This window comes from Clupea harengus, chromosome 13 (assembly GCF_900700415.2).
Source record: "Clupea harengus chromosome 13, Ch_v2.0.2, whole genome shotgun sequence".
Taxonomy (NCBI): Eukaryota; Metazoa; Chordata; class Actinopteri; order Clupeiformes; family Clupeidae; genus Clupea; species Clupea harengus.
Genome location: NC_045164.1, coordinates 2941985 through 2963827, shown reverse-complemented (window position 1 = coordinate 2963827; position 21843 = coordinate 2941985). Strand labels below are relative to the sequence as shown.

Sequence of the window (21843 nt, the reverse complement as noted above, 5' to 3'; positions counted from 1 at the left end):
GCCACGCCAAAGAGCCACGTTCGATGGCATGGCAGTCAGTTTACATATTCATCTGTAGTGACAGCACATCGTCACACTGCCCTCACCTTCGGGAAGCGCACCCTTGTGCTTCTCGCACACAGGCATTCCTTGCGCATCCACCAACCGTACTTCTCCCATCCAGAGCACCGCACACAAGTGCTTCACCCATCTATGGGGTCCCTCAAACAGGGGTCAACCTACCTGGGGATCCTTCATACAGTTTTACAGGCATGCCTCCGATGACCTCACGGCAAGCCATCCCATTTCTGACACCATTTGTTGCGAAGGGAGAGCATAGTCACCCCACCCGGACTCGAACCCGGTCTACAGGGTGCCAAACATGCACTCTGACCGCAACGCCAAAGAGCCAGGCTCGATGGCATGGCAGTCAGAACACATTCATCTGTATTGACGGCACATTGTCACAAACACACAAACATGGTTACTTGTGAACTCTGACTTTTCAAAAGTAAAAAATAGTAGACTGCTATTGTAATGCTGTATTAATTTAGTTGATTCAGATATTTCTTCATCTTAATATGGCGTGTTTACATTTCAATTGTTGCCGAAAAAGACACAAATCTCTTGATTAAATAATCACATTAGAAAGGAGACGGGTATATGGTTCATTGAAACATATTGCTTACTTGCAATGTTCTGGTGGACGTAAACTGAAATTCTCTTTTAGGCCCAAGAAAAGAGGCCCTTTCCATTTGCCAAAGTAAACCAGAGCAGAGCTGGATGGCTGACGTCACAGAAAACAGAGGCAAAGTCAGTGAAACAGAGTAGGGAAAAAGTCAACAGAACTACTAGTGTGTGTCCTGCTATAACCTCTCAGATACACATCACCACCAAAGTGTGACAAAGAGGGGACAGACTGAACTGTGGGACAAGCGTCTGTAAATAGTGGACCATGCCACTAAATACAAACTAAATATGTTTTATAGTGATGGGGTTCCAGTAGCTGCACAGTAGTTCAAATACTCTGCATATCTACCAAATCTCCATCTGAGCCTCTTAAAAATGCTAATCCAATCATTTCCTGACTCATGTCAGAGTTGCAGAGCCATGTTTATCCTGGAGCTGGACCAAAGGGAGAAATGAGTGTGGGGCAGAGGAAGCAGCCATAACACAGACCATTCATAGTTCAGCTTTCACTGTTCAACTTTAGGACTCACTGACAGACAGTGATTGCGTAAATGACATTGAAATGTTGTGTATTGTGACTAGTTGTGTCACACTAACTGTGGTTATTTTTACATTTTCTTATAAATGCTAGTCTACGTCACATCAAAGGCCTGCATCTTAAGCAGACAAGAATACAAGCTGTGTGTTTTTTACTGTAGTTAGAGATATAATGTGAGAAGTCAACTGCATAAGAGACTCCTAACCTTCAATACTCCAAACTCAATAGTAAGCAGCTTAAAATAAAATAACAACATACAGCATTATATTTATGTTTGCAGTGCGTGTAGACCTATAGGTGTACAGTATACTGTAAAATGTATACAGTACAACAATACCATACAAATCAAAGAAAATTGTAAGCTAAAAATAAATCAGAGCTTACTGTTCTAGAGAAGCAGGTCTGGCATAATTGAGGTTGGTCCTTCCGGATCCATTCTTTAGTAGTGACTTCTGAAGATTACATACAGTTGAGGCCATTGTTCTATTATCATTTGGCACAGGGAAATAGTTTTGACAACATTCTCCCACTGACGTCTGCTGTTGTGTACAGAGAAAGGTGTAAGCCTACTTATTTTCCCTACTTTCCTATGAACGCTTAAAGAAAAAGAAGGTCTTTTGAGGGTTGGTTAAGTAAAATAAAAGATTTAAACTAACAATTGATTAGAGTCATTACATTGCTTCACTCTTTGACTTGTTTTTCACCGGAAAGTGTGTAAGACAAACAAATCTTCACACACATCTAATGGAGCACCATTGAAGTGTCACCATAGTAATAGATTTTCACACCGACGTCCTTACACACCCATCTAATGGAGCACCATTGAAGTGTCACCATAGTAATAGATTTTCACACCGATGTCCTTACACACCCCGTGCCTGCCGTGCCTGCTCAAGCTCCTAGGACTAATCTTAGACATTTGTTTTGTAATTAGGTGCAGCACCTGTCAACAAGCCTTCAAACCCAACTCACAAAAGAATATAAGATCTGTGACGCAGCTTACTGGACACCTGGAATTGAGAGTAAAATGTAGGCCCTCATATGACAAGCAACCTTGTTTGCACTGACTATAATCCCATTCTCTACATTCCCCTACTCTGATGAGGCAGATAATATCTTACCCTGCAACAGATGAAACAAGCAAATGTATCTGCTCGCTCGCTCTCTCTCTCTCTTTGTGTGTGTGTGTTATAGAAAATAGAGAGAGAGCGAGAATAACCAGCGCATGGGCCTGGAAATAATTTAAAAAAAACACTAGTCGCAGAAAGGTTGTCAACGATTTCGTACCTCTATGTATGCCATATCTGACGAAAGTATATTTTCTCTTGGTACAAGCGGAAAAACTACAGCTCCCATTATCACTAACGCAGACTTCCGCATATCTCATACAGTCTGGAGACCGGCGACTTGGTTGGCTACATGCAACTGAGTGATTATATTCTAGCCAATTAGATATAGTCTGTTTTAATAGTCAATGGGCCACGGACCCGGCGTTATGCCAGCTCACAGAAAGTGCCACGACTCCACAGACCACGGATACACGGAGATATCAGGAGAGCCTGAGTCTTGGGATAGCCACATATTTCTCTTTGAATGTGAAAATAACTTTAAACATCGCTGGACCTATTCTATTTCCCTGGCAGGACTGACGTTTGCAGAAAATAAAGAAGGTCGGTAGGTAGCTGGTTTTGCCGGTCAATTTTCTGATCATGTTTAAACGATTTCTTAATGGATTATTGCCACCTTAGTAGCCAGTTAGGGTAATCTATCCCAAGCTATGTTAGACCGATATTCGATAGACAATGTTGGTTAGGTGGCTAGCCGCTAGTTTTGTGGTGGCGATTTGGTTGTTGTTAGAGTCCTGTCTTAAGCAGCCAGTAACAAATATCGATGTTAAAACCATTGGACGACGTTTATAGATGCTGATGGGACAGGCTGGTGTCCTGCCATTTGTTGAGTTGCGGATACATTTGGCCACTAGTTTGCAGAATAGCGAGAATAGCTTGCACCGTTAATTGACTTAGCAATTTATTGTGAATGTGTCCTTGCGATATTACTTTTGTTACTCTCTTACCAAGTCAGATATATGAAGGGTGCATATATGAACAAAGAATTGTGCATCCTAGCAGACTAGCTAATGCTACCTCATCCAGACAATGCTGCTCACAGGTTACAGTGGGTTAGCTTGATTTTGCTCCTTGCTGTCTCCTTGAATAAACTTGGTGAATTAGCCAGCCATCGTAGGCTGCTGTGATTTTTTTTTTCGCGTAAAAAGTATACGACTTGATGGATTAAAGAAAGAGAGGCTATGTATGCGCGCATCGATGCATGCAACTGATAGAGAGCTCATGTTATTGTAACGTTACTTGCGAGCTACGATAGTCAACGTCATCTTAAAATTGACCGTGACCAGTTTGCGACACTGAACGCTATCTGGACTTCAAGTTCATGATTCTTTTGTATAATGGGTCCGTTGTTTTCCCGATATTGTTTTAATCTCATATCCTTTACGGATACACTCGTCGCCTAAAATTAATAAAACATGTCTAAGCAGTCAGTCTCTCAAGAAAACCTGTAGTTTGTTCAACGATGACTTCTGCCTTTTATGCCTTTGTGTGCTTGAAGTGACTGAGCTCAAGAAGTGGTCGTCAGTGTTATGTGGCTTATGCCGTCTGCAGAATAGAAAGTTTAGCCGAAGTGTCCCAACGTCTTTAACTGCATGCGAAACGAAGGGACTGGGAGAAACCCGCAGTCATTTGTGCGTCATAACTCATTCATTGTTCATTTCCTTTTTAGTCAGTTTCCCTTTGATGTGCAAAGATGAACTTTGACATACGGTGCTGAAATGAAAAGCAACTTAATACATTTCCCCAGTCCATGAAGTGTGATTAAAATAGACGTAGGTGGTTATTTATGATGGCCAATGTATTCTTCCTTTTACCGTGTATAGGAAGTAGGCTATTCCCTAATGCGATCTGGGTTCTTGACTTATTTCAAGCTAGCCTTACCGTGGAACATGAAATGTTTATTCTTACAAATGTTAGCTTAATTGTTTTGAAGACCCCAGCCTTCCACATAGCAATAATTAACAGATAGGCCATTTCATAGGAACATTTCGGGTCTCTTCCTGTAAAGAGTGACAGAGTGGCTTGGACTGGAATTGCATGGCAGAAATGTGCTTCTGATGTTTGTGCCAACTACGGTTTAATTATGTAACTCCTGTGATGGGTGGAGGTTGGCTACTAAGTTGCCACCTCTGTCTAAAAGTCAGTCTTCATCTGAGGGGATGGTGTAGTCTGCATCTATTGTTTCCTCCATACATCTGTTAGAGGACTCATGGAGTCTTGGGTCTTGGCTTTCTGTTTGCCTAGTGGCACACAGTGTTGGCTTGGCTCCCCGGTGCCAACTGAAGAACTTGGATGCACTTCTTGGTCTCTACTGCAGTGTTATGTGACTTGCCGAAATTGTTGTTTGCTTGTGGAGGGTAGAAAAATATATGTGAATTTGGCTTTATGCCACCTTGGTGCCGCATATGGCTACTGTAGCTTGATCTAAAAGTAAAGCAGAGGAAGGGACATGATTCCCGCTTGTGGTGTGTGTTTGGACTATGAACAGAAAGCAAAGATCTTTTGAGATAATGGCTTAACTGAGCATTGCAAGACTTCGAGGTAAACTATTTAGGCCAATGATATCCTCAAGCAGTATGCTTAAGGATTAGTATGAGGATTATTGCTTACTTTCAGGTCACTTGCCTCTTGCTTGTATAGCCCTGTGTGATTCAGGTTATTTCATTTCTGATCTCTTTCTTTGTCAGGCTTTATTACACATTGAATTGACAGTCATGGACATCTACGACCCCCAAACGCTTGGCATTATGGTCTTCAGTGGCTTCATGCTGATCTCAGCCATTGGCATTGCCCTGGTCTCCACCTTCTCCATGAAGGAGACGTCTTACGAGGAGGCCCTGGCCAAGCAAAGGCAGGAGCTCAACAAGACCCAGACCCAGACCCAGCGCTCAGAGAAGAAAAAGAAAGACAAGGCACTGGACAAACGAAACCGAGGGAAGAAGAAGGATGACAAGCCCAACGGGAAGCTTCCTGACACGGAGTCTGCAACGCCTGACCTGAGTGAGTCCGAGGGCACCCCGACACCAGCCGCTGAACCCAAACGAGACCCGTCCCCTGTTCCTGAGGCGGTGGTGGCTCCAGTCCCCACCCCAACCCCTGCTCCTGTCCCCGTGGTTGCCGCTCCTGCCCCTGCTCCAGTTTCTGCCCCTGCCCCGTCTATGTCAGCCCCGCCACGGCCTGCTCAAGTCGAGGCTCCAGCCGCCCCCTCTCCGAAGGACAAGAAGAAGAAGGAGAAGAAGGTGGCCAAAGTGGAGCCGGCTCAGTCCCAGCAGGCTGCCCCCGCAACCCCGAAACCCGTTGCTTCCAAGCCTGAGGTTGTGGTCAAAGAGGTTCCTGTGATGGCGGTGCCCCCAGTGGGCGCCCAGAAAAGCGCACCCCCAGCTGCGCCTGCTGTTGCTTCTCTGCCTGCTAAAGCTGAGGAACCCAAAGCTGAGGCCCAATCCAAGAAGAAGGGAGGCTCCAAGAAGAAGGCTGAGCCAGGTGAGAAATGCTCGCTGTCCCTGCCCTTTAGTGTCAACAATAGGCTCAAAGCCAACATCCTTATTTGCATTCCCCTCAGCAGCACAGTCAGGTGTTGATGCTTCTTGACATTGCTTGGCTTCGTGCCAGTCAGATAGCAAGGAAATGTTTTCTTAAAAAACCCAATAAGATATCGTTCCCCATTTTGGCAGGAAGAAATGCCTCTTTTTTTAAATAATGTAATGTTTCTGTGATGAGATTCTGCTGAAAAAGGAGAAGTAAGAAGCACATTTTACTTTTGGTTGTACTGTTCTTACAGAGGGTTGTGATGGGGGGTATTAGGTAATACTTGACCACTAACAGGAGAACTTTGCCTTTGTTGAATAAATACCCCCCCCCCGTGTGTGTGTGTGTGTGTGTGTGTGAGTGTGTGAGTGTGTGAGTGTGTGAGTGTGTGTGTGTGTGTGTGTGTGTGAGAGTGTGAGAGAGAGAGAATACACTGACACAGCAGAGCAAAAAGGCTGCTTTCAGTTAGTCCACATGTCCCCTTCTAGCCTGACCACAGACAGCTCGGCTGGGCCCCTTGGACATGTACAGTATTTGTGGGGAACAATGGACTCTTCAGGCTGCTGCTGTAATGGTGATGGTGGGAGATGTTTGTCTGTTTGTTTATCTGCGTCACCAAGCATCACACAAGTACGACATTGTCACATTGACTAAGTGGGACTTGTACAGAGGGCAATCAGTATGTCTCCTTAACCAGCATTTCCATAATGTAAGAGCTTGATGTGAAATGGGATGAGGATCCTGGATACATGTAGACTGTCGGGTCACATCTGGACTGTATGAAGCGGTTTGTCCCAAAACTGTGTCACAACTCTCATGGTTAGCCTTTGATAAATAACAGGATGCTGTGCTATTGATAGATCCATGTGTGGTCCTGGTGTTTGATGGACACAGCTGATGTTTATGTAGTTTTAAAAGGTCTCTTTGGAGAAGATGGAAATGACCCGTTCTGGCAGGAACTGCATTAGCCAAAACACAGACTGCTCTACGCTGCCCAGAATGAACACCTCGAGAGGGGATTTTGTTTTTGGTATTTTCAGACATAGTGATAAGAGGCACTTGGTGAACTACTGGGGTCTTGAAAGTCTTAAAATACCCACAGTGGATGTGATGTGATGTTGGTCATATAAGTCTGGGGAGGAAGCAGTGAAGGGTGGTTTTATACCGTAAGACAGTTATGTAATACAGATCATTTGCTGCGTCTACATTTAGGCTAAGGAGTTTTAATGTTATTATTACTCATGTGCTAGAAAGGGTAACAACAAAGGCATGTAACCCCCCCCCCCCCCCCCCCCCCCTTAAACCATTTCTTCCCATGGTCTGTGTTTTTGTGGTACCATGCTTGGTCGTAAATGAATGCTACACATTGACAGACTGTGTGAACTTTGTCCAGTTTTTAATCACTGTAAGTAAGAACACATATGTGGTAGATCTCACAAGTAGTGTCATACATCACAAAAAGGTGATCACAGTATTAAGATATGGGCAGAATCTTTTTTTGCCATGAATAATAATCTTAGAAACACCTGTTGATTTTAACTCTGACTATTGAATACAAATTCAACTTGAATTTCACATGTAGAGCCTTTCTATACTTTGTTACAGTGAAAAGTAATTAGTTCACAAAAGCACTAGTCTGGCTTATGCTTGCATAAGTGCATCTTACTTTTGCACACATGCGCAGTCTGCATTTCCCTGGTGGTTGTTTTTGCCTGGTTGATTCAGAACTCCAGCAAGACATTTTTTCCCTCTGAATTGTTATGTGGTATTGCATCCTAAGCCTCTGGTGGAATCATGCCCATGGGAACGGAGAGCTGTGGAGCTCTCTCACACACTACACACAATACACACACACACACACGCACACACGCCACACACACACACACACACACACACACACACACACACACACACAGGTGAGCAAACCTTGGCAAAGAAACCCTGGCCTTTTCAGCGCTGTGTGGGGATGAGGAGTTGGACTCCCTCTCCTCCCACTCGTCCAGCTGCCCTGTTGTGTTAGACCACAAAGGCCTCCAGTGCCCCAACAATGGGTACGTCTCAGCGGCCCAGTGTACCATCTCTGTCTGGTGCCACTGTGCCACTTTGACCTCCTTGCCCACGCCAATATATGCTGCCGCTGTTGCTGTCTCTACCTTAGCAGCCTCCTGAAGTAAACATCTGGAGATGGCTTATTATTAGAAGTGGTGGAAAAAATTGGTACAGTATTATGTATTTTTTGGCACAGTGGCACCAAGTAATGCAATATTTATTTATTTAAAATTGTGATGTACATTTTATTTTGTACATCTATTCTGATGACATTGCTTCTGAAGTCCACAAGATGACCCAAGAACTCATTCTTCTCTTGCATCACAGCGGGAATTGGAAAAATAGTCAGTCGAAAACAAATTTACAGTGCCAAGATGGCTGCAGAGCTTCCCAGTGTACGAAAAGTAATATATGGAGGAAATGAATTGCAGTGTATCGCAGAATTAAATCATAATAATATTGTATAGTGGCCCAAATATCGTGATCGTGTCATATCGTCGTCCCTGTGGCAATTCCCACCCCTACTAATTATCATGGCAGCCTGACAAGTTCAGGGGTGGCGCCTTGCTTACCACTTGAGTTAAGTGCTCAGCTGTGGTTTTTGCGCGTGCTGTTTTTGCTCAGCCTGCCTCTCTGCCGACAGGCCCCTCATGTGGGATCAAAGAGCTAACAAGGGTGGGTTGGATCACAGCTTCTTGGAGGCCCCTTTTGAGCTTATACTGTTGTTGCCCTGCGGTTTATATATACTGGTTAGGCTTAGCCTTAGGCTTATCAGGAAGCATCACACAAATATGACATTTTCAAATTGACTAAGTGTGACTTCTACAGAATGCCATCAGTATGCCTCTTTAGCCTGCATTTCCTTTACGTATCATAGCTTGATGTGAAATAGGACAAGGAAATAGGATACATAAATTAGACGTAGACTTTATAAAGCTCTTTGTACACTATGATCAGAATGATGAGACACATAGAGTATGTTTATGAGGATGCCCTGGTTCTGTAGATGGTTTCCTCTACCTCCTCCCCATCCTGTGTGAGGTTAGGAAGGTGCTTAGCTCAGTGGTTGGCAGAGGGAGTCGCTCCACTCAGCAGCCTGAGGTCATGTCTACAGAGGAACAGGAGCAGCCTTCTCCACCCCAGTCCTTCTAAGAGGCCCTCTGCCAGTCAACTGTTGTTTATTGTGTTCTTTTTTTTTCTCCCTCAGACGTTACAGTATTGCTAAACACAGTCAGGTGAAGAGTTTTTCACTAAGGATGCACTCTCACAAGAGGGTGTGGAAACTTGGGTTAAACCTGTAGAAAAGTTGCAAACCAGCACCGTTGACCAAGTTGTGTCCATGACAGTTTGGAAGTATGATGTAATTGTCTTTTGATGTCTTGCAGCTGCTGTGGCAACGGACTCAGTGGATGCCCCCCTGTACTTGCCCTACAAGGCCCTGGTTTCCACAGTGAAGAGCATGATGTTCAGCGAGGGGGAGGCCCAGCAGCTCATTGAGATCCTGAGCGAGAAGGCCGGAGTTGGAACCTGGCACACGGTGAGGAAGCACCAAACTCCACCCACTCTCCACAGAACTCCACACATTCTCCACACTAGTCACTCACTCGTTCACTGTGAAAACCCCACCCACTCTCCACAGAACCCCACCCACTATCCTGTCACCCTCAAAGCTACACATTACAGTGGTGCTGTTGCTAGGCAGCACACCACAGTTCACAGACTGCACTGCACTGGCCCTGCTCAATCAATCCCTCAGTCACTTAGTCAGACACACAATCAATTAATCAATCAGTTCTCACTTAAACATTGAGCCAGTTAAATGGTGACTTTGGGATGTGGGATATTTTAAGGACAAACACTCTGCCTGTTGTATGTGAAATGGTCATCTCTTATGGAGTGTTCCTGGCTATCAACATTTACCATTGAGCCACTTGGTGGCCATTTTTTATCTTAATCTTTTTTATGTGAAGTCATAGAACAAGACCAGTTCATCATCTCAAGAGCTGTTGAACTTTTTTTTTTTTTTTCATTTAGCACACATTTTATTTATTCCAAAACTACTCAAAGTACAGAACAGACATACATTTACCAGTGGTCTGGGCATTGTTAGCACCTTGCTTGCACAGGACACACAAGCATAGAACATGCCTTATATTTGCTGTTCAACTGCTGCGCATCAACTTCAGGACCCTGTTGTGACATGGTAGTGCGCTCCTTCATTCCCTAAATGTGTTTGTGTCTCGTGTCTCCCTCCTCACAGGCCACTCAAAAGGGCGACCCCGTGGCGGTGCTGAAGAAGCAGCTGGAGGAACGTGAGAAGCAGCTGGCAGCCGAGCAGCAAGACGCCACTGCAGCCAAGAACCGCCTCCGCGAGATGACCAAGGTGGGGGAGAAGAACATTTACATTTAGTCATTTAGCAGACGCTTTTATCCAAAGCGACTTGATAGGATGTATATACATTTTACATGTACAGTACATTGATGGCACACTGCACATCAGGAGCAATTAGGGGTTCAGTGTCTTGCTCAAGGACGCTTCGACAGTGAGGAATAGAACTAGCCACCTTCTGATTACTAAACGACTTCTCTACCTCCTGTACCACTGTCACTGATGTCACTGTTCTCATATATTCACATCCCTGCTCAGTGATTCAGTGATCAGCATTTGTACATTTCCCCTCTTCTGCTTTTTCAGTTATGTGTTCGTAAACCACGTATGTCCACACGCTCACAATCCCTCTTGTGTTCCGTCACAATCATACATGCATCACACTGAGATTAATCACTCGCGGACTGTTAGGAGTTTGTCTGTTAGTCTGCAGGCATCCAGCTGTCAACACACAGAGCTCTTATGATCCTCTGGTACTTCAACAACTGCAACAGGTCACATGTTTGCAGTTAATTTTAGGAAACGAATATATAACTACGGATGAATGTATACACCCTCTGTGATGTAGTCGTTACACGGGAAGTTGTATGTGTATTTGTTATCTTTTGGTGTGATGATAAGGTCAACTTAGAATACATGAAATGGCAGCCATGAATCGGACTGTTGCTATATACTAATCTTATTAGTATGCTATTATGATTACTAACCCTAGAAGCTCTAATACATATGAGTTAGTATACCAACTAGTTTTATCCCTGGATTAGTAGAACCAAAATAAATATGACCGCTACCAAGCACTACTAACTCTAGTTTAGTTGAACCAGTAACAATTTTGACGGTTACTAAGCACTACTGACTCTAGTTTAGTTTAGAACCAGTAACAAATATGTCAATTCTTAACAATTGAGTAGTAATTCTCCTCACACCTGTGGGTACCCATCTGCAGGAGCTGTCTGCTGAGAAGTCTAAGGTGGCCCACACGGAGACGCGCCTGAGCACCAAGCTGAGCACTCGCGAGCAGGAGATGGTGGCCCTGCAGGCGCGCATGCAGGCCAGCTACCAGGACCACGTGGCCGAGACCCACAAGTCCAAGGCTAAGGTTAGAGGTCTTTTTCTCTCTCACACATGGATACGCACACACACCTACTTTCTGTTTTGCTCGAAGCGATTTAATCATCTTTACACAGAACAGCCCCATCACGTGTGTGTCAGTGTGTGTGTCAGTATTGGTGTCAGTCCTCTTGTGAGAAGAGTGAACACATTAGCCATTGTGCTGTACACAAGAGTGCGGCAGGAATGAAGATGTAATATTTTGCTGAAATGTCTGAAGGACATCACTGCACAGACTTAATTCAATGCTGCAACAAAGGGCAAATTGTACCTGCAAATCTGCAGACATATGATATTGCTATGTTCCCCTGAGTAAAAATGTTTGCACTTTGTGTTTGTGTGTGTGTCTTCGTGTGTGCTGTCTCTCTTCAGATCCAGAGTCTTCAGGAGCAGCTGGATAAGGGCCCAAGTGCTCAGATGGTTCGCCTGCAGCAGGAGAACTCCATTCTGCGCGACGCCCTCAACCAGGCAACCAGCCAGAGTGAGAGCAAGTGAGTCATCACCCAGACACACATACACACACCAACACACACACACTATCCCCCCGCCGACCCACCCCTCCCCTCCAGCCACTCACACCAGAGTGAAAGTTTGTGTGTCTGTGTGTTTATGTTTGTTGCGTGTGTACATGTCCGAGCCTGTGTGCCATACTATTCAGTTGTGTATTTGCACCTGTATAAGAACACTAACATCACTGTAGCGGCTCCTTCCTTTTTTGCAAAGCGCCTAATTATAATGTGATGGAAATACACCCGTGTGTCTCACCCCCCTCTGCTTCGCTTTGGTCTCGTCCAGGCAAAATGCCGAGCTGGCCAAGCTGAGGCAGGAGTGCACCAAGCTGAGCAAGGAGGCGGGGGAGAAGAGCGAAGCCCTGCAGGCCGACGAGCAGATCAGGAAGAACCTGGAGGCCAAGGTGGCAGCTGCCGAGAGCCAGTTCTCTCAGCTGCAGGTGAGATCAGCAGAGCTGTGTGTGTGTGTGTGTGTGTGTGTGTGCATATGAAGTTGGTTTAGGTTACAGATGTTCAGTCGTATCGTCCTGTGGCCGTGCTGAAACTTCACTGTATGAGAGCCAGGTGTCTGATTTAAGGTTGTAACTAAATACTGCTGGCATGTAGGTCTGAAGAAACACTCCTGTCTCCTTTCCATAAACCACATACAATCCCTTCAACTTAAAGGGCTTTGACTGCATCACTGCACCGTGTACTTTAACCGGCAGGGCCACACTTTAGATTTGCCTACTTTGTCTCGCTCTGTTTCGCCCTGTGACAAACTAACCACTCTATTTGAATAGTCTGCAGTGTTGGTTTCAGTGCCGTGTTGGATAGTGGTGAACAAAAAATATTATTTTTGGTCTGGAGGCTTCATTCCCCCAGCCGGCACCCCAGCGACAGACGGCATGAAGCTGGGCAGGGTGAGCGTCGGTCTGGAGCTGCACAGTTGTGGGTGGGGAGCCGGGCGGTCGATGCCTCTTCCCTTAATGAGCTTGTCCAACACACTGTCAGAACCCTCCCCCCACTGCACGCATCACTCGTCACTGCTGCAGGGGGCTGGAATGCAGTCGCTCCTTTTCATCTGCCGGGGCAAAGGGAGGGGGTCAGATAGGGGAAAAAAACATGCCTCTTTCCAAAAACGGCTTGGAATGTGTGCATGCTGGAGCAGCAAGGCACATCCAGAAGCCGTTTCGCAGATTAAAGAAATTCCCTCAGAGTGTGGCTTAAAATTTTGTGTCCATTTGTTACTGCCATGTTAACTTGGAACTGTCTTAAAGTGATTTTGTGCGAGTGCCTGTAGAGTCGTCATGATTCTGCATGAGCAGATCACCCAGATCATTTTAATAACAGCCAGGACAGCCATCCATTTCAGCTGAACGGCGTCTCTAGTCTTCTGTGACGGCAGTCTTCTGTGTTACTTGAGAGTCAGTCAGTCATGATTCACGTCACATCCTGGACACATTTTCCCTCCATCCGGAGGGAATGAGTCAGGAGGAACAGACGTTTTTGCGAAAAGGGGAACTTTGTGGAACAAAATGGCAGTTCTCACATCATGCAGCTTGCACTATGAGTGTGGTGCAGAATGCTTGGAGTATACCAAAAGGAGGCCATGGTTTTCTGGTTTAGAGCTTGTGGCTTGAAGGGTTCAGAGGATACAACATTTGCATTTAGGGTGTATGTGTGTGTTTCTTTTAACCATGAGTAGAGGGTTTAAAATTAAAATATTTCTCTTCTCTCATTTCCTGTCAGTGGCTAAAAGTGATACACTTCTGGTGTCAACCCCCTGTGTGAATACATTATTGAGAGAAATACGAGTCTCTTGGCACAAGATATGAATGCAATGCATTCTGTGTTCTCCAACCCCACCCATGTAGCGCCGGCCTGTCCATTTGTGGTCGCTGACATACAGATGTCTTGTTTGGAAGGTGTGTGTGTGTGTGTGTGTGTGTGTGTGTACACTTGCAAACGCTTATCCATTAGGTGAATGAATGCAGGTGTACAAAAGTGACAGAGAGAAAGCCTGTGTGTGTGTGTGTGTGTGTGTGTGTGTGTGTGTGTGTGTGTGTGTGTGTGTGTGTGTGTGTGTGTGTGTCTATCTGTGTGTGTATGTCTGTGTACTGTATCTGTTATGTGTATGTGTTTGCTGGTGTTGACTGTCTGCCTGGCTGTCTCTCTGCTGCCCCCTGCAGGCGAGCCGTGTGTCCAGCGAACAGGGGCTTCAGAGGCGCCTGGAGGAGGTGAGCGAGGAGCTGAGGGTGTCCCAGAGCAGCAACCGCAGCCTGCAGGCCCAGATGGAGCAGGCCTCGCAGGAGGGCACAGCTCTCACAGGTCTGAATCACAGGTCTTCAGGAGTCTACAGAAACACGCATACTCAAGCTACTCAAGCTGCACAAGGGTGCACAAGCAGCACGTCACACATCAGCATCGGCTATTTGTCTTTCTCAATGGCTGTGTTTCTCAATCCGTATTCAATTCATTATCTTTATCTGCCCCAGTCACCCTCCGTGCACTACAGCCATAAGCTGAACATTGAAATTCAGAAGTCCACTGCAAGACTTGTTTTAAAGTTCCTCTTTTGAAGGTGCAGATGAGGGAGTGACTGTGCATTAGAGTGCATCACCTCTTACCTGTCGCTGTTGTGTGTGTGTGTAACAGACCTCCAGGCGCGGGTGGCGAGCGCCGAGGCGAGCCTGCAGGAGCGCGGGGTCCTGGTGGATGCCCTGGAGGCCCGGCTGCTCCAGACTGAGCTGGAGAAGAGCCAGCTGGAAGACCAGGTGGGCTCCATCCATGTGCTGCTGGAGGCCAGCCAGAGCCGAGAAGAGGATGACGACGAAGTGGTAAGAGGGGCTGGGGTGCACCGAACCGAACCCGCATGCCCTGGGCCCTGCTGTGAGGGAGCATGTTTGGGACGAGCCCTTCTAAATCCTTGGGCGCACACAACAGTTAAAAAGCACTACTTTACTGATATTTATCTTCCATTAATGAAATGCTAAATTGAGCTCAGACTAATAGAGTTGCAGTGTTTGAAGCAGGTCTGACTGTCTCTGCTCTGTTTACTTCAGCAGGCCACAACCTCTGCAGAGCTGGAGCAAATGAAGAACAGGTATGTCAGTTTAAGATTCATTTCAAATCTTTCGCATCTGATTCAGGGGTTCCGAGTTTTTCATTTGCATTCATTCAAAAGACTACAAATAGCCATGTTTCACTATTGCTGAATAATTTCTGTAATTTCATCTTTCAAAGTTTCATGATCTCTATTATTAGGATTTAAATACAACTGTACAGTTATTTGAGTGTGTTAGCCCTTATAATTCGTATTGTATAATGTAAGTGTTTTATAAAACCTGTTACAGTCTGAAAGAGAAAGAGAGTCAGGTGGCTGCACTTGAAGAGCAACTGAAGCAGCTCTCAGAAATGAAACCTGACACTATCACTAATGCTGTAAGTTTATTTATTCATCATTTAATTACAAGTTCATGTTCGTAGCTGCAAACTCAGTGGTGCATTACCATTCATGCTAATCCACTTCTCTATCTGCAGGTTGCAAACACTACAGAGGCAGAACAGCCACCCGGCGAGTATGTATGATTAATCTCTTCTGCCAACACGGCTTCTTCTGCCATGGCTATTTAGTTTTTGTCAGCGTTCCCTTTTAAAATGTGTAAAACATAAATATCGGACACACTGATACGATATCACAGTGAGGAAAAATTGTCATGTCTAATAGAGGGAGAGAGAGATCGGTATTTTCCGAGACACCGTAATAACACATCCGGTCAAAATTTCAGTCAAATGTCTGTACGGTAGTAACCATGACGAAACTAGGAAATATAAACAGCTGACTGGCACTATACAGAGTTGTATTCCAACTTTATTTTAAAAAGGAAAGCAATACAAATATGTAACTACGAACAGATGAAAATTACGGCTAAAAGGATCACATGACTACCGGAATGTGATAACTCTGCATACATACAATACTGGCCTTCGATGTTCCAAATATACGGAAATAATGTAGGCCTGTTTCACTTCTCTTGGTGGAGTTGCCTTTCTCTGCCTCGTCCTTTTTTGTGTTGGAAGACCTCGGTAGCCGCCATGCTTTATGCCCAACCGTTCTCCATGAGTATGATTAGCTGTGAGATGGGACATGAAAGCGAGTGTCTCATGCCAAAAGCCTGAGTCTTTGCATCCCTGGCTAGGGCATGTTTTTGATGGCAGAGGCTGTGTGTTAATATTGTTTGCTTTGAGTGCTGATACTAATTTAAACTTTTTTTTTATCTTATACCATAGAGAGCAGCAGAGTTTGATAGCATCACTTGAAGAGAAGCTAAGAAGTTTGATGGAAGAGATGGAGAGCAAAAATGTCGGCAATGTATGTGCCCTGTTCATTTTATCTACACTTATCATTTATTAGTGAATGTGTAACTAGCATTCCAGCAAGAGATCATTTACCTTGTAAGTCCAGTTGTTCAGTTTTGTGTATTCTTGAGGTCTGACTCACAGTCTGTTCTCTGGACCCATTGCTATAGGCTGAGATCACAGGCGAGCTGGAGCAGCTTAGGGTGAGGTAAGTGTTGGACCTTTCCCCCTTAAAGTCAGTCGCTCAAGTGTTCTCTGTCAAACTGACAGGTTACTGTTTTCACTGAACTAATGTGTGTTGCCCTTTTCTTCTCTTTTCTTTTACATCGATGTAGTCTCAAAGAACGGGAGGCGCTGTTGGCATCACTGGAAGCCGAGCTTCAACATGTGAAGGAGGAGAAAGCCAATGTTCCCAGCCAGGTGTGTATGCTGGCTTTGCGTGAAAATAACCACATCGAAGGCAAAAAGACCCCAAACATGACACCCTGTTGAATTGTGTGGATTTGAACACTGTACTGTCTTGTGCTCTTGAAACAGGCTGACAACACAACTGAACTGGAAGCACTACAGAACAGGTAGGCCCCATTCAGTTTTCCATCACGATCCTAACTCCGAACAAGCAGCTAACAAACAATATATATCCCCAGTTTCCCATTTACGGATGCCAACCACACGCCCTCAGACTTGATTTCTCTTGTGACTGTGTACACTGGCAAGCATCTGAAGACTTGAAGTTAGTCTAAGAACTCCTAGCGACTCTGTGTGAAATGCTGCAACTGTAACTGCTGTGTGAGTAACTGAAGTGTCATAGCTGCACCCTGCAGATTCCTGTTTGAACACATTGTGCTTTTGCAGCCTGAGCGAGCGAGAGAAGCAGGTGGCCTCTCTGGAAGAGGAACTGAAGCAAGCCCAGAGCAGCGCTGATCCCGTGAGTTTGACCTCAACATCTGCCCACCCCCGCATTCATCTGCCACATGACCTGCACAGGGTCACCTCATCATCATCATCTCCCCATAATCAGGCTACATTTCTCCTAATGCATGCTTCATCTCTCTTTATTTTTTTCTAGCTGCCTGACCACACAGCAGAGTTGGCATCACTGCAGAGCAGGTACACATCTTATTGGTTTCTTTTCTTGTTTGTTTGTTTGTTTGTTTTATTTCACACCTTTTTGCTTCTTAACTCATCAATCATAACCGATATAACTGCACATGATTTGAGTCACGGCTTATGGTGCAAGACCAAAAGCCTTCCTTGACAAATACATGTTCATTCTGATTGTAAGAAGTATTTCCCCTTTTTTTTCAGCCTGACAGAAAGAGATGGCCTTGTCACCTCACTGCAACAGGAGCTGCAGAAGTTGAAAGAAGAGGAACAATCAAAGGGCGATGACAAAGTAAGGACATCTGACTCATTGTAAGTCTTAGCCACAGAAGATAAGACGGCGTGATGAACGATCGTGTGTGGGCAGACCATATCCTCAGACTCCCTACCATATATGATGCTATCAGTATTGAGAAAGCAGCAGTAACTACAGACCTAAGATTGTAACCACAGGAGTAAGAAGCCTTTGCGCAAATTCCTGTGTCTTGGTTACAGTGCATTTTCAGTACCCAGGTCATTGATCCTCTCTTTGCCAGGAGTAACTCATCCGCTCACATAAGATGCATTGGAACAAAGATCATTTTGATGGCCCATGTCATTAATTAAAATGTATTTATTTTTTACTCTACAGGGGGAGTTCACAGCTTTTCAGACAGAGACCAAAGAGGTTCTTCATTCACTCTTCCCACATATCGACATTCAGACAGAAGAGGTGCCTAACCTGTTTTTTTTATTTTCCTATGATGATGAATTGTACCACAATTACTATTAAGTCCGTTGTTTATCATCTTTCACGCTTTATCCCCAGACCAAATGGTTGCAGGACTTTGCACAGAAAGCACAGGAGACACTAACCCAAAGGCAACAGAGTCAGGAAACACCACAAAGCACAGAACTAGAGGTAAGCTTCAGAGCCTCAGTACTTCTACTCAGTCAACATGGTAGCAAAGGTGACACTGAATATCATATTGTGAAGAACACCAAAACTACACAGGCATTAATGTGCCGGACTTTTCTAGAAATGATTTTCAGCCATCTATCGGAGGTTGCTGCAATAGCCGCAGTGCCATTGGTCTTTGGTGGTGTGTGTAATATGGCCTCTTCCTCTCTTTTTTTCCTGTCCAAGGAGGTGTTGGGGAAATTGCGAGGTGCGGAGGAGAGCCAGACCACACTACAGGCCGAGTGTGAGCAGTACAGGATCGTCCTGGGTGAAACGGTGGGCACCTACCTCAGCCCGACACACACACACACACACACACACACACACACATAGGATAGCTGAAGTTGCATTGGGTCAGGCACAATGATCTCTCTGTTATGCAGTGCACAGGAGAGCATGCTGGGAGAGCATGCTGTTTATTCCAAGAAAGCTGTTTTAAGTCATGGTTAACGTTTTCTCAGTAATAGTGTGCCAGTTTAAAGGCTTAATTCAACCCCTTTGGCTTTAAACTTAGCAATAGCAAGCTTAAATGTGTCTGTGTTGTGTGGTGCACAGGAGGGCATGCTGAAACACCTCCAGAGGAGCGTGGAGGACGAGGAGAAAGGGTGGAAGGTCAAGGTCACAGAGTTACAGGACCAGCTGAAAACGGTGTGGTGGTGATCTTTTTTTTTTTGGTGTGCATGGATGTAAAGTTGCATGTTGTATCATCCAAACCCTGAAACGTATACGTTTCTTATTATTATCTTATTAGTGTCTAACTTATTAATTGTTTTGTGTGTGTGCAAGTTGTGTTTATGTAGATTTATCCAAACGTTAAAACTCTGGGACAAGCACTTATGTATTTTACTTTGTATTAAATCTTTTATTTAATTTTTTTAAAATCTGTACTGGCCTTATCTCCCTTTCCAGGCTCTAGAGAAGGTGCAGAGTCTGGAGGAGACGGCAGAAAGCGAGAACACAGACCAGGTAGGTGTCCTCACACACCCTGACACAACATGACCAAAGGCTGTAGCCTCATTCACTCAGAAGGGTGATCCAACCTGAGCTGTATCGTTTGTATGTGTGTGTGAAAGCGAGTGAGTGTGTCTCTTCTGCATGTGGCTGGGCAGAATTAAATTGGGTAAATACAATGATCCACACATTCCGGTCTTTGAAGCAGGTATCTTTGTGCGTGTGTGTGCGAGATGTCTTAGGTCTGGCGTGTCTCACATGTTTCTGCTTGTGTTGGTTTTGCAGCTGAAGGAGCAGGTGATGCTGCTGGAGGCCCAGCTGGAGAAGCAGCTGGAGTCGGCCACGTCAGACCACAACTACTCCGAGGAGATGACACAGGTGGGGCCCCACACTCCCCTCCCCCTCCATCTCTCTCTTCCCTGAATATCTGTGGAGCTGTGATTCTTCAGTTTGTATGTATTCATTCAGTTATGCTCGTGCGTGTATTCATTACTCGATGTCCTTTTTAACTCCCCAGCTGAAGCTCCTGTTAGATGAAACTCAGCGTCATCTGGACGTGGCGCAGAGGGAGGCACAGGCCCAGAGGGAGGAGCTGTCTCTGGTGAGTGGTGCCACCTAGTGGTTAAGATGGGTCATAGCAGAAGGAGGTTGGGGTAGAGGAGTGGCGAGTGTGACTTTACGTGGGCAAACATGTGCTGAGTGACAGGTTCCCTGTTCCAGGTCAGAGAGCAGCTGAGTGAGATGACGGAGCGCGCTCAGAGAGAGGACGAGACAGCGGGCCCGCAGAACGGCCAATCAGAGCCTGAGGTCTGTCAGGTTCGGGGTGCGATACCACACTGGGGCACCCTGGAGGGCCTGCTGGGAAGCATTGGACATATTGATCACCACAGCAAAATGGAGTTTTTAATTAAACACAAAAAAAAATCAGAATTACAAATGGCTGATATGACTTTTAGTCTTAACAAAGCTCATTTCCTCTCCCTTAGGTAGTAAACCTCATGAGCTTGAGATTTCCTCCTCCAAATGACTGTCCAATGCATCCCACTGGCTGAGGCGGTTCATAATGCTAACCATCTTGTGTGTTTCACTCGTGTAGCTTTGGCCCTTTCTTCACTCTAACGAGCATGCTCACTTTGAATTTTTTTTGGAATGGGGGGTGTCTGTTTTTTCTCTCACTAACTACATGTTCTTTTTTGAGTTGAAGGTTGCTGTGTTCCTATTCTGCTTGTTTTTTTTTAACCTACTTTTGCTTAAACGACAGATTCGACTGAACACTAACTCTTAATGAATATCCACACACACCACACGCAAACAAACGAAGCAGGAACGAACACACACTCTCACGCTTATCAACTTTTCAGTCTTCGGTTTGGTTGTGACCTTACTAATGAGCTTTTTCTTTCAACTGTTTTGTGTGTGTGAGAGAGCATGTGTGTACAAACAAACTGACTGTCAGCCCTTGTCTTTCAGGTCCAGGCTAAGTTGGCCTCCACGGTTTCCAAGCTGCATGGAGAGGAGGGCCTGAGGCTGCAGGTGTCTGAGGAGTTTGAGCAGGTAACGAGGCGCTGCCGTCAGGAGCCCATTACCCATAGTTCCCACCTCTGTGCCCTGACAAGTAGCTGCCTATTATCTGCCTTTGTCTGTCCTGTCATGCGTGTTTGTAATGGCGATGTCTTTGTCTCTCCTGCGCGTGTGTTGGACCGCCAGGCCCAGAGGACGGTGATGGAGCTGCAGGACCAGCTAGACCTCCTGAAAGCCAGTGGAGATGCCCCCACCTCTGACACGGAGGACGTGGCCGAGCTGAAGGTATTGCCCCACAACCAAAGTGCCTACAATAGTGATGTCAAAGTCTGAGGTTAAATAGTGAGTGATCCGGTGTCATTCACTCTGTGAGTTACCTGTGGACTTCATAAGTCCTCTACCAACTTGGTTTGCCATCCATTCTACAGAATCTCACAACATTGACAATTTCACACAGGCAGCTTAAACAATGTTTGCATGTGTTCGAGACTTGAGCTGAGAGTTGAGGCTTTGAGACTGGTGGGAGCCATGCAAATGTAAAACTCTTTGATCTCTGAAGGACATGAAATGGAACTGGGTCCACTTTGATGTCGGAAAATAAAACTTTCTCCATATAACTTCCTTTACGGTCACCAGAACATCTTAGGGAACATTTTATGCCCTTTAACTAAGTTGTGCTGGCTTTGATCGGTGATAGTGGCCAAACGAATCTCACGATTCAAAATGAATACTTTGGAATGTAGATTTAGCTAAACACTAATTTTATTATTTTGATCTTGTGCCGCAGGAGCGACTGGAAAAGGAGAAGAAGCTGTCGAAGGACCTGGGTCAGGCTGCCACTAAACTTCAGCAGCTCCTCAAAGTCAGTCAGGAGCTACTCGCCAAAGAGAAGGACACAGTCAACGTCCTCAGGGACCAACTTATAGGAAAGGTAACAGACAAATATGACCTAAGGCCATAGTTGTCTTCAACTTTACATGACATTCCTGGTATATTTAAAATAAGTTTGAGGTATTTACCATTTTGTTCAAACTAACTTAAACATACTTGAAAATATGAAGGATTGAATT

General features: G+C 45.2%; 1 protein-coding gene across 4 annotated transcripts; it reads left to right on the top strand.

The window, feature by feature from the left end:
* The first annotated feature begins 2710 nt into the window (after positions 1-2710).
* rrbp1a (ribosome binding protein 1a) lies at positions 2711-21818 on the top strand. 4 transcript variants are annotated; one of them, XM_031578857.2, is made up of 30 exons: positions 2712-2877; positions 5022-5814; positions 9294-9445; positions 10169-10291; positions 11244-11396; positions 11780-11898; positions 12203-12356; positions 14088-14226; positions 14554-14735; positions 14964-15001; positions 15252-15339; positions 15439-15476; positions 16189-16270; positions 16428-16465; positions 16593-16677; positions 16795-16832; positions 17113-17185; positions 17327-17367; positions 17566-17653; positions 17993-18073; positions 18170-18262; positions 18488-18577; positions 18857-18949; positions 19211-19267; positions 19538-19630; positions 19770-19853; positions 19973-20059; positions 20723-20806; positions 20960-21058; positions 21561-21817. In XM_031578857.2, the coding sequence occupies exons 2-30, from the start codon at positions 5049-5051 to the stop codon at positions 21732-21734; spliced, it is 3432 nt and encodes a 1143-aa protein (XP_031434717.1). In that variant the 5' UTR covers positions 2712-2877; positions 5022-5048; the 3' UTR covers positions 21735-21817. The 4 variants fall into 4 exon arrangements, with proteins under 4 accessions (XP_031434718.1, XP_031434717.1, XP_031434715.1 ...); XM_031578855.2 differs by having other exon boundaries at positions 14961-15001; positions 21561-21816; XM_031578856.2 differs by having other exon boundaries at positions 2712-2881; positions 14961-15001; positions 21561-21816.
* Positions 21819-21843: the final 25 nt, after the last annotated feature.

Excerpts from the sequence above, each read along its gene's own strand:
- rrbp1a (XM_031578855.2), top strand. The coding sequence starts at position 5,049 with ATGGACATCTACGACCCCCAAACGCTTGGCATTATGGTCTTCAGTGGC. Across the intron at positions 5,815-9,293 it reads CAAGAAGAAGGCTGAGCCAG|CTGCTGTGGCAACGGACTCA; the intron begins GTGAGAAATGCT and ends GATGTCTTGCAG. Across the intron at positions 21,059-21,560 it reads AGGACGTGGCCGAGCTGAAG|GAGCGACTGGAAAAGGAGAA; the intron begins GTATTGCCCCAC and ends CTTGTGCCGCAG.